The sequence below is a fragment of the Cnephaeus nilssonii genome (assembly GCF_951640355.1).
Source record: "Cnephaeus nilssonii genome assembly, chromosome: 18".
Lineage (NCBI taxonomy): Eukaryota > Metazoa > Chordata > Mammalia > Chiroptera > Vespertilionidae > Cnephaeus > Cnephaeus nilssonii.
In genome coordinates, this window is record NC_137089.1 from 157,470 (window position 1) to 169,555 (window position 12,086).

Here is a 12,086-nt window from a genome sequence, read left to right on the forward strand (position 1 = left end):
CTCCGGCATCCCCGGGTCCCGCACAGGAGGGCGAGGGGTGGCCGCGGGATTTATGCACCCAGTGAGCAAGATCGAGTCCACGTAAGCTCGAGTATTGGGGGACAAAGGCGCGGGCACACCCTAATGGAAGGATCCCGAGTGGCCAGCGGCGCGTGGGCCGCGCCTTGGACCCCGCCGAAGCGCAGCCGGTTCCCGGCGGCCCCAGGTGCGCCCTCCGCGGGCCTCCCTCGGCCCCGCCCCTCGCCTGCCCACTCTGCAGGGGCGGGCCCTCGAGCGCTCATTGGCTCTGCCCGCCGCACCGGCAACCCCAAGCGGGGCATCCATTGGTCCGCGCGTGTCACATGACCGAGAGACCCAGGGGGCGGTGGCGGCGGTGGGGGAAGGAGCGCGGAGCAAAAACAAAGATGGCGGCCGCTCCGGGGTCGGTGGCCGCGGCAGCTGCGGGACGACGCGCGGGCCGGATCCACTGAAGCGGCGGAGCAGGGAGCGGGGCTGCAGGGTCGCGGCGGCAGCGACAGGGCGGCGGCGGCGCGCGGCGCCCCTAACCTCCAGCCTCGGGAGCGCGCCCTCGCCCGCCCGCCGGGCCGGCCGGCAGCGATGTCCGGCGCCGAGGAGGCCGGCGGAGGCGGTCCGGCTACGGGGTCCGCCGGCGCCGTGCCGGTCGGGGCCGGGCCCGGGGCGGCCGCAGGGCAGGCGGCCGCGGCAGCGCTGGGCGAGGCGGCAGGGCCCGGGCTCCCGGACGAGGCGGGCCTGGCCGGCGCCCGGCAGCTGCAGGAGGCGGCGGGCGACCCCGACGCGCCGCCCAAGAAGCGGCTGCGGGCGGCCGAGGCAGCCGAGGCGGCGGCGGGCAGCGGGAAGCTGGAGGAGCGGCTCTACTCGGTTCTGTGCTGCACCGTCTGCCTGGACCTGCCCAAGGCCTCCGTGTACCAGGTAGGGCCGCTGGCCCGACCCCGACCCGGCCAGGCCGGCGCCCCGGGCACCACGTCTCCTCCGAGGCCAGGCCCAGCCGTCGGGACTCCGGCGCCTGTTTGGAAGCTCCTCCTCCTTCTCCTCTCAGGACATTATTTCCTGCTCGAACCCCCTTCTTGTTCCGATTCCCCTTGTTTCCCGGCCTGAGCCTTTCTCCCACCTCGATGTGTCTTTCCCCTGCTGCCCCCTCCCCCGCCCTCCGCAGCCCCTCTCAAGCTGACTCCAGAGAAAGCGGGTGACAGATCCCCCCCCCCCCCCCAGCTTGCTCCCCGCATTGCTGAGCTCCCTGGATTCGGGGAGCGCCTCTGTTCTTTCAGCAGCCACCTCCCCCAAACCTGCCCTGAGGCACCCCTTCTTCCTCCTGAGAGGAAGAACCCCCTCGGACTCCTTTTTTCTGGAAAAATACTGAGAAGAGAGGGGATGCCTCTTCTCCCTCCCCCATTTCTTCCCCGCATTCCGGTCTGAATGAAGCGTCTGCATCCAGCGCCATAGTTTGGGTCCCTTCCTAGTCTGACCCGGTGTCACTAGAACATGCTGTGCCCCAGGGTAGGCTCCCAGCCCTGCCTGCCTCACCCAGACCTGGTTTCCTAGGCTACCGCGCTCTAGGAGGTCTGTCCACCCTCCTCTGGTGGCTGTTTTCCCACTTCTTAACCGGTTCAGGGCAGTTCGGGAGGGTACCTGGCCCAGGTGGGTCTTAAGGTACGGTGTAGCAGCAGGGACCACACGCTGGCCCCAGAGTTAGTGTACAGTGTCCTGCCTTCTGTTTCCACCTCAAGCCCTCCACACACACACACCTACCTGTCTATTCCAGCCCCCAGCACCCCTTTGAGGGATGAAGCAGGTTGCTTGTCACTTGTCTGCGCTACAGGACTTGGGCTTCTACTCAGACTGGGGGCCTGAGTGAGCGGCCATTGTTGTAAGAAGCAGTTTGGGGTTGGTCTGGTTTACCATTTCCCAGCCTCGGGGTCTCTCACATCCTTTCTGCTGTGCCTGCCGTGTGGTTGCTTAGGAGGCCCCTGGTGTGCCGGACAGGAAGTGGGTCGAGTTCTCAACCTCCCTCCTGGGTTTTGGGGAGCTCCTGGCCTGAGGCACTGGTCAGGGACACTGCAGGCCTTCTGCCTGGCTCCAGTGGGGGAGCGCTTCTCATAACCCCGCAGCCTGGGGATGCGCCTCAGGACTCGTCCTCTCTCAGCCCCTTTTTCCTTGCCCAGGACCTTTGGTCCTCCCAGGTGGGAGAACTTCCTTGGGCCTTGAGTGACAGCCCAGGAAGCCAAGCCAATGGTATGGGGCCCCAGGGAAATTTGAGGGTCTCCTCATCCCCCCTCCAGTGAGTGGGCTGGAGCTGGACCTGGCATGATGGCTCCTGGTCCACTTAGCACAGAGAGCTGAGCTCTGCCTGTGGCCAGAGCTGCTGGTGACCAGACCTCTGAGCCTGGCTGGTTCAAACTGGCCCACACTGCTGGGAGCTGAGTAGCTGTGATGGAGAAAGAGGTGCAGGGGCATCACTGACCATGGCCCTCCCCATGGCCTACGGCTCTACTCACGGCTTCCCTGAGAACACGTCTGTGAAAAAACAAAATGGACATGTCTGTGCAGCAGAGAGAGCCCCGACGCTGAGCCCCATGCAAGCCCTTCTTCCCAGCGACAGACACCTGGGCCTGGTTGGGATGCTTTCCTTCTTGCCTCGAGGCCTGGAGAAAGCCCCAACACATGGGGTCAGCGGAGAGCCCTTGGCACTGTAAGGGCTGACTGGAGCCCTACCCTGGTCAGAACTCGCTTTGGGTGCTGGAGGATCTGCCATGGGATGGGGTGCCTGGCAAGGGTGCGCAGCAGGGCTCAGGCCGGAACCAGGTGGGAGGGGCCGGAGAATTGGGGGAAGGAGGGAAGGTTTCTTGGTGACTTGTTGCTGTGTGGTGTCCCGTTTCACACCCACAGTGACCCTGGATGGGGGCATCGAGGGCAGGGGCCCAGACAGACCTGGTTGGCACCAAAGCTGAGTGTTCTTGGGAGGATCTGGGTTCCACGTGCTGCCTGGAAACGCGGGGCCCAGAGCCTTCTGCACGTCCCGGGTCATGCCCATCACTGGCCACCACCTGTGGGCCTGGGCTCAGCCCTTCCCCTTCTGCGGGCCTTCTTTGGGGAGCAGTGTTGGGCTGGTTTGGGCAACATTTCCCTGACCCCATCTGGACCCAGGCTCGGTGGGCAGCAGCCACCCCGTGCCTCTGAGAGCTGTCTCAGCTGGTGTCTGCTGCCCCTGGCACTGGCTGTGAGGACAGCTCCATGGGCCTGGAGTTGGCTGAGTGCTTGGTCCCACAAGAGCTTGCTCTCTGGCCACCAGACCCCACCTCCATCTCCCCAGGGAAGCCTTAGTGGTGGTCGGGGCTCGCCTTGGTGGGTGATGGGCCAATCAGGAGGGCTGATCACCTGCTCTCAAGTCTGAACCTCAGCCCTGCAGGGCGGCTCTCCTGGCACGTCGTGTCACACGCCTGGGTCGGGCACTTGCTCAGGACTCGGCCACAAACAGCACCGAGGCCAATGGGTCTCATCGTGGCCTGCCTGAGGTCAGGTCAGTGCAGAGCAGGTACAGCAGGTGCTGGCTTTGATGTTCTTTGTGTGGGTGTTAGATGTGTCCTTGGTGACTGGCCTGACAAGGTATGTGGCCTAGGAGGATGCTGGGGTAGGCCCCTGGGTGGGGGCAGAAGGGCTGCGTCTGCTCTGGATGCAGCCGTGTGGTCACAGCCATGGGACCAGCCCCTTTGCCAGGGGCACCTTCTCTGGGACAAACAGCTTCGGTGGTGCCTGGAGTGTGGAGCCACGGCCTGATCCCTCCCTCCCTCCCAGGCTCTCCCCTGCCCTTCACACGAGGCCCAGTGCATCCTCCACCCGGTTCTGACATTAGCTGAGGCCTTGAGCCATGGAGTGTGTCTGGAGGGAGGGGCTGCGTAGCTTTCACTCCTCACTGGTGCTCAGCCAGAAAAGCTCCCTATGACCCTCATCAGGGGGAAGGCACTTCTGGGAAGTGGTCCCAACTGGCCCTCTGACCCCTGTGCCTACAGCTCCTGGCCTCAGACCCAGGCCTGTTCCTCCTGGGCCCCTTCCACCTGGTGCCCCTCCTATTGGTCCTCACAGGCCCTGCTGTGCCTCCTCTCCTTAAGGCCTCCTGTCACTGCCTGAACTCAGCTCAGGCCCTGGCCCAAGGGGCCTTTTACCTGATTGGTAAAGGGCTCAGGAAGCAGGCGCCGGGGCGGGGGGTGGGGGGGTGGCACAGGCATTGGGGAGCCTCAGGGACACCTTTGCAGCAGCTGTCTGCAGGCCTGGGGCTGTGGGCACTGTTCCAAGTAAGTCCAGGTGGGTTTGTCCTCCTCCAAAGCCTGGGGTCCTCCTCCCCGCTCTTGGGCTGCGGCTGGCTTGTGCTTTTAGGTGAGACAGGTAGCAGAGAGGAGTTTTAAATGTATCTGCTTAGGTGTCCAAAGCCAGGGCAGAGAGGGTTCTGGACTGGCTAGATGCAAAGCTGTTGGTGTGGTGGTTTGTCATGTGCATTACCTTGTGGTCCAGGCAGCACTTAGTTCTGAGTAATGAGCCTGACTCAGTCGGAGTGACAGGTTCCCACCTGAGTCCTGGCTCTCAGGGTGGCGTGACGTCAGGAGCCACTGGCCCAGGACTGCAAACTGAAGTGTGGCTTGCATGGAAGCAGCTGGGTGCCTGGGACGTGCAGTCCCTCCCACGCCCCTTGATCAAAGAGTGGAGGACACTTTGGGCGGAGCATGTGGGATATGTGGTGCCCAAGGCCCTGCTGGGCTGGTGAGGGGGACCTCCACTGGGCTGAGTGGCCCCCTGAGTGGGTTTGGTGCCCCCAGCTGTGGCTGCTCAGTAGGAGGCGTCCAGACCTAGAGTGGCACAGGGCCCAGGCCCAGGGGTGTCTCCATGTTGGTGTCCTGTCGGCCTTACTGAGCCAGATGTCCGGGGCTTGGCCTGCAGTTTCCTCCCGTTACCAAGTGGTGAGTCGGCCGTGTCGCTTTCCTCCCTGCGGCGACAGGGACGGCGCTCTTCCCCAGGCTGCGGCAACACCAGGCTCTGTTGGCTCAGGCCCTTGGTCTGCGCCTCCCAGGAGGTGGCAGGGGCCTGAGGCATGTGTCCCCCACTGACCCCTGTGGGTGGACAGGACAGACTGCTTCTCCACCCTGCTCCTCCTGACCACTCCTGGGACCAGCTGTGTGTCCAGAGCTGGAGTGGGCTAGCCCCTGCCAGATCTGTCCTCCAAGACTGAGGCAGCCAGCTCCCCGCCATTTTACACTGACTTAGAAATTGAGGTTTGCGTGCAGATAGTCTGTGAAGTTTGTGTGGGCATGGATTCTGTTTGCACCAAGAGGACACACAGCACGAGTCTTTCTCTTTTTTAAATTTTTTATTGATTTTAGGGAGAGAGAGAGAAGCATCGATTTGCTGTTCCTCTTATTTACGCATTCATTGGTTGGTTCTTATATGTGCCCTGACCCGAGGTCGAACCTGCAACCTTGGTGTATCAGGACAATGCTCTGACCGATTGACCTTCCTGGCCAGGCTCAGCTCAACTCTTTATTCTTGTACCTCTTTGGCTCCTGTGTGTGTCTCTCCTCCCCCCACACTGAGCCTGTGGGGGCCCGGCCCATGGTCCACCGTGCCTCGTCTTGGCACCACGTGGGTGCTCAGGGGTGTGTGGAGCTAGTGAGAGACCCACGGAGTTGAGCTAGCAGCCTGCTGTCCACAGGCTCAGGGCCTCGGTTCGAGTGGAGGTTGCTGATAGGCAATCTCTGGGCCTCAGATCTTCAGGTTCAGAAAGGGAGCGGGGCCTGGCTCTTACCCATGGCAGCAACATGTCCCCCTACCCTTTCCCCCCACCCATTCCCACCTCCCTCTGGCATGCACTGTCTATGTTCCCTTGTCCCAGGCGAACTCGGCCTCCCCACCTGCATCAGCTTTTTGCCACCAGGTCTTGGGAAGGCACCTGCAGGTAGCCACCGTCACTGGGTGGGTGGCAGCTGCCTGCTCACCCGTGCCCGTCAAGGAGGCAGAGGGGAAGGGACCAAGTCCCAGCCCCAGCATGAGGTGGCCCTTCTGAAGGCCAGGGAGAGGCGCACCTGCCTCGGCACGGGAACAGCATCAGCTGCCACGCTCCACCAGGCGTCTGAGTCCCTGTCGGCACCCAAACCAGGGCCCCCACGACTGTCCCCGACTCCTGTTATGGGAAAGGCCAGGCTCCCCACCAGCAGGCCTGCCTCAGTGATGAGCCAGAACCTCTACAAGCTGCCACAGGCCACCCTGGAGACCAGCTCGCAAGGAGCCGGCTGGCTGTGTCTCAGCAGTGCTCCAGGAAAGAGGCCTGACCCTACTGAGCCGTGTCCCTGTGGGGGCTGAGCACCAGCGGAGCTGGCGGGCAGCGTGTGTGTGTGCGTGTATGCGTGTACATATACATGTGTGTACGCGCGAGTCCACAGGTCTGTGAGCTCATCTCCCTTTCCTTCTTCGCAGTGTACTAACGGTCACTTGATGTGCGCTGGCTGTTTTATCCACCTACTAGCAGATGCCCGGCTGAAGGAGGAGCAGGCCACATGCCCCAACTGTCGTTGTGAGATCAGTAAGAGCCTCTGCTGCCGCAACCTGGCTGTGGAGAAAGCCGTGAGCGAGCTGCCCTCCGAGTGTGGCTTCTGCCTGCGCCAGTTTCCCCGCTCTCTCCTGGAGAGGCACCAGAAGGAGGAGTGCCAAGACAGGTAACCGCCTGGGGCAGGCAAGGCCTCAGCGTGCATCGTGCTCTGGCTGGTGCCTGGTGCCTGGGCCTTGCGTTCTGCCCTTGTAGGGCTGGGCCAGCATGAAGCTGCTCAGTGTCCAGAGGGTCGGGGGCGTGGATCTGTACACAGTGGCTGTCTGGACATCACCCTGGTTCTCTCGGGTGCTCAGGATGTGGGGTGACCTCTTAGAGGCTGTCCTTGGCATCCCTGGAGAGAGTAGCCAGCTCCGGAGCTCTGGGTCTCGGTGTGAGGCACCCCAGCCCAGTCCTGGCCACTCCCCAGTCCCCAGCAGCTGGGGCCTGGCCAGGAGCCTCACTCGGAGTGAAGCTGTACCGGGTCCGGGATAGCAGTCGGCAGTCACTGTTTCCAAGCAGGACGGAGACCCCACAACAGTGGGTGTGAGTGGCTTGTGCTCACACAGCTCCTTCTCTCCGTCTCACACTCTGTCCTCTTCCTGGTGGCGACACACACTGAGTGTGCTTCAGGGAGTGGCTTGTGTGCGGCTGAATGGAGGCCTGAGGCACAGGCCTTGACCACGGTGCCCCCTCGCCCCCAGGGTGACCCAGTGCAAGTACAAGCGAATTGGCTGCCCGTGGCACGGCCCCTTCCATGAGCTGACTGTGCACGAGGCCGCCTGTGCCCACCCCACCAAGACGGGCAATGAGCTGATGGAGATCCTGGATGAGATGGACCAGAGCCACCGCAAGGAGATGCAGCTCTACAACAGCATCTTTAGCCTGCTGAGCTTCGAGAAGATCGGCTACACAGGTGAGGCTTCCGCCACCCCTGCGGGCCACAGAGCCTGGGGCTGGCGGCTGGGAGCCTGGGAGCACTGGGCTCTAGGCAGTGGGCACAGGCCGAGCCAGGCGGCTGGGCTCTGAACAAGCTCCTGTTGAGTGGAGGACACCTTGGGGGAGAAGATGGACCAGAGGCTGAGCAGGGGAGGGGCCCGGGCAGGACCTCAGGGCACCTGCATGGCTCTCACAGGCCCCTCCCACCCGTCGTCCCCACCCCGGCCCTACCGCCTCAGCAAGGTGGGGTCCTTGCTGTGTGGGGGATGGGTGGGGATGTCTCGGGGGCCCAGGAACTGGTGGCCTGCCCCGCAGAGCCAGGGGCCAGAAGAACTCTCGTCATGTTGGGTCCTGCATGTGGGTGTGAGGCTGCAGTGGCCACAAAGCTTCCGAGGCCACAAGAAGATGCTCAGGGCCAGGGCTTCAGAACAAGCTGAGGGTGCCCAGCTCACAATGCAGAGCTGGAATGGACTCCCAGGGACAGGCAGGCTGGACCGCATTCGGGCCCACTGGATCTCCTGGTCACTGCCTTTGGACATGCTGGGAACAGGAGCCAGGCCAGAGCCTGGTCTAGACACAGAACAGCCAGAAGCACCTGCTGATGCTGGGGCCGCTCAGGGAGACTCCAGCCTCTACTGCCCATCCCATGCCGAGGGCCAGCTCAAAGCACCAAGGGCGGTCGCTATGCTGCCTGGACTGGGCCTGGCTCAGTGTGGGCCTGCACGGCCGAGAGGCTGAGGGCCTGGGGCCTGGTTAGTTGCAGCCTCAGTCTCCCCGGTGGGCGCCGCGGCACAAAGAGCCCAGGCCAGACCTCGGGCAGGCCAAGGCGTCGTGACGTGGGCGGTGGCAGGGCAGGGAGCCCATCCACGCAGGAAGGACTGGCCGCCTCTGGACGGACAAGCCGGCCTTGGGCACGTGCTGTGCTGAGGACTGGACAGCAGAGCACAGCAGTGGGCCGCATGCCAGCGCTCGACTCTGGCCAGATGCCACGCACTGGCCTGCCTGCCGGCTTTCTGGCAGCTCTGTATGGAACCAATAAAGTGCACTGTTCTCAGAACTGCATCCTGTCTGTGTGTCTGCTTACCATGGCCCTGGGGCGGGCGGGGGCCAGGAGGGAGGCCAGGGGGCGGGCTGGCCATCCACCTCACTGCCTCTGGACTCCCTGCAGCTAACGCGTGTCACTTCTCTCCCCAAAGCTTGTGTGTGCCTCCATTTGCCATAATTGCCTTTGATTTGCCTTGTGACAAGTAGAGCACCCGTGTCCTCCTGGTAAGTTGCCTTCCTCCCTGGCTGAGCCTATGTCCTCGGCTGGTCGGAAGGCACCGCTACCAGCCCGGCCCACCCTGACTGCCGGCTCTGTCCGGCCTATCTGTCTCCACAGAGGTCCAGTTCCGGCCGTACCGCACGGACGACTTCATCACGCGCCTGTACTACGAGACGCCACGGTTCACAGTGCTGAACCAGACATGGGTCCTGAAGGCGCGAGTGAACGACTCAGAGCGCAACCCCAACCTGTCCTGCAAGCGCACGCTGTCCTTCCAGCTGCTGCTCAAGAGCAAGGTCACGGCACCCCTGGAGTGCTCCTTCCTGCTGCTCAAGGGCCCCTATGACGACGTCAAGATCAGCCCCGTCATCTACCACTTTGTCTTCACCAACGAGAGCAACGAGACGGACTACGTGCCCCTGCCCATCGTGGACTCCGTGGAGTGCAACAAGCTGCTGGCCGCCAAGAACATCAACCTGCGGCTCTTCCTCTTCCAGATCCAGAAGTAGGCGCCGCTGCGCTGCCCACACCTGCCTGGCCGCGGCTTTGCAGTGCTGTCTGACCATCTCAGCAGAGGAGGAACAGACGTGAACACGGGAAAGTCTGCATGCGTGTGCGAAGGTGTGAGCGCTCACCACCTGGCCCTCCACCTGCCTCCCTGTCCAGGGCACGGAGGCTGGTCCAGGGACACCGCAAGGCGAGCTCAGCAGACCTGCCGGCCTCTGCCACTCGGCGAAGCGCCCTGCCTGCCCTGGGCCGCACACAGCTCCTGGGCCGGGCTCGGGCGCTGGCTTCAGACAGCATATCTGATTGCAATTAAAAAGGCACCTTGTTTCCTACTTTCTGTTTTGTTCAAGGGTAAGGCGTGGCTGTGATTGGACAGCGGGGAAACTTTGGTGGCCTGGGGGTCAGAGCCGCTCATCCCTCAGTGTGCCCCTAGGAGACAGCGGAGATGCTGCTTCCTCCGCCATAGGCCCCAGCAGGGGAGTGGACAGGGCCAGGGGTCTCAGCGCACCCCCCAGCCACTCCAGGGAGGCAGGACTTGGCCACCTGGGCTCGCGGACCTTTCGGAATGCAGGGTGAAATTCTGTCTCTTCCCAGGAAATAAATGAAATTCTTCACAGGCTCCTCTGTAAGTTATGCAAATTAGCAAGAGAGAATCTCTCTTCTGTATTCAGCAGTGAGGGCGCAACACCCTAGGCTGTGAGGAAAGCTCTGGGAGCCACTGGTGGTGGTGGAGCCTGGCTGGTGAGGGTCAGGTAAGCCAGCTGCCCCCATGCGCTCGGGACCAGCTGCTAGTCCTGCGTCTGGGACCCACTGTGGAGGTCAGCGCCTGGGCAGCGTAGTTTCTCACTGGAGAGGTGGTCCCTTCCTAGCCTCGACTTTGGTGCACGCCCCCCCTCCCCCGCCACACACACACCCAGGCCCCACGACCCTGCAGCCCAGCTCCAGTGAGCTTGCCCGGTGTGTGGGCCTCAGGGTAAAAGCAGCCCTGTCCGGAGGACCCTGGGGCCCTCATAGCTACTGGAGAGCCCCCTCCCCCCCGCCCCCGCCCCCGCCTTTGCTAAGGAGACACAGCTTTTCATTGCTTCAATACCAAAGAACTGTTTCCTTTGCCCCCGGCCAGGCCCATCCTGCGCCTCAGCAGTCCTATTGCTCCGGCCCCGCAGGGCTCGGTGGGCAGTGCAGCCACAGCTTGGCCTCTCTCTCAGGCCCCTCCCTTTCCTGGCCTCCACTTGGTTCTCCTGCCAGGCTGGCTCCCCAAGCTACTCTGAGGAAACTATCTGGCTTCCTGCTCCAGCCCAGGGCATGGGGTTTTGGGGGGTCGCTCGTCTGCAGATGGCCTGGCCACTGAGGGGACCAGGAGGCGCTCTACAAAGGACCTCACTGCAGCCCCTCTACCCCCTTCGATCTCAACTTGAACACACCCTTGGGTGAGTCCCACTGTCCTCGGGCTGCCCACCCCCGTGGGTGAAAAGGAGACATTCAGGTAGATGCATGTCAGGTGTCCCTGCATCTCGGCCTCTCTTGGGGACCGACACCCTCTCTTAGTTTCTGGATTTCCAAGTGATGGTGGTGTGAGGGCATCCAGGCTGGGATGGGGCCTCCCAGTTGTGCCTGGGTGGCTTGTGTGAGATGGAGTCAACGAGGGCAGCCCCAGTGGCTTTCCTGGGGGCAGGGGGCAGGGTGGGAGAGGGCAGGCTTCTGTGCGCAGGTGAAGGAAGGTATGGGCTGCCTGGGACCAACAGCCTTGTGTGTGTGGCAGGAGGGTCCGCCCCAGGCGAGGGCTTATAGCCCACATTGCCCGCAGCCAAGGGTGGGTGAGGGAATGGGACTGCGCCCAGGGCCCTCCTTGTATGTAGGAGGTACGGGTGTGTCTGGGTTGCCCAAGAGGACTGCTAACACATCCCAACCCTGTGATGTCACCTTGCAGCCGGGGGCAGCCAGGAACCCTGGTGAATTTTAGCTCCCATGGGGTTGCCACAAACCTGTGGCATCATCTCTCTGGGCCACTGATTTACAGAGACACCAGTGTTCTGTCTCCAGGACCCCCTGCCATCTTGGCATCCTGACCTGAGCGGGTGGAGGGGCCACCTCTGCGGCTGTGGGGGCAGCCAGGCAGCGCAGACCCAGCTGCCTGCTCCTCAACCCCACTCCCTGCGAGCACTCCATTCTCAGTTCACCCAAAGTGAGACATTGCAAAAATAATAAAAAAATTTTTAAAGAGTGGCGTGAGAGGTGTTTTTACCACTGTTGGAAATGACGTACATGTCACTTTTGTGGTCTGCGTTTTCTTTGGATATTTTCTGTATGTAACTGTAGTTTTAAAAAAATTCCAAACCATGTTTTGTCTGTGTTTCTTTAAGAGAAGACAGCCTCATGGGTGGGCTTCCCTGGTTTCTGCTAGTCTCCCAGCCAGGGCTCAGCCTCTGTCCCTGCTGGCCGCCAGCCTGTGGCCTCCCCACCCCAAGCCTCCAGCCCCTGCTCAGCACCACCTTGTATATGCATATCCCTGTCTGATCAGTGGGGAAACTGAGGCATGGAGCAGTTGGGTCCTCTGAAGGGTAATCGGGCCCCCAGGACCTGGGCTGCCTTGAGAATGCTGGTGTTGCAGGGGGAGCCCAGTCACCATCTTTCCAGAAGCTCTGCCCATTCAGCTGAGCCAGTCCACTTCCTGGTATTGCTCCCCCATCACCAGGCCTGCCTGGGTTCCCAGCGGAGCACTGCACTCTCCAGGAGAGGAGGGGGGCCTCAGGTCTCACTTCCCGCCTCTGGCAGCTCCTCAGGCGTGGCCTC

At 62.6% G+C, this 12,086-nt stretch overlaps 1 protein-coding gene across 1 annotated transcript; it reads left to right on the top strand.

Annotated features, from left to right (window-relative positions):
- Positions 1 to 388: 388 nt before the first annotated feature.
- LOC307113925 (zinc finger TRAF-type-containing protein 1-like) lies at positions 389 to 11,648 on the top strand. Its single transcript, XM_079795937.1, has 4 exons — positions 389 to 930; positions 6,478 to 6,716; positions 7,291 to 7,502; positions 8,907 to 11,648. The coding sequence occupies exons 1-4, from the start codon at positions 598 to 600 to the stop codon at positions 9,296 to 9,298; spliced, it is 1,176 nt and encodes a 391-aa protein (XP_079652063.1). The 5' UTR covers positions 389 to 597; the 3' UTR covers positions 9,299 to 11,648.
- Positions 11,649 to 12,086: the final 438 nt, after the last annotated feature.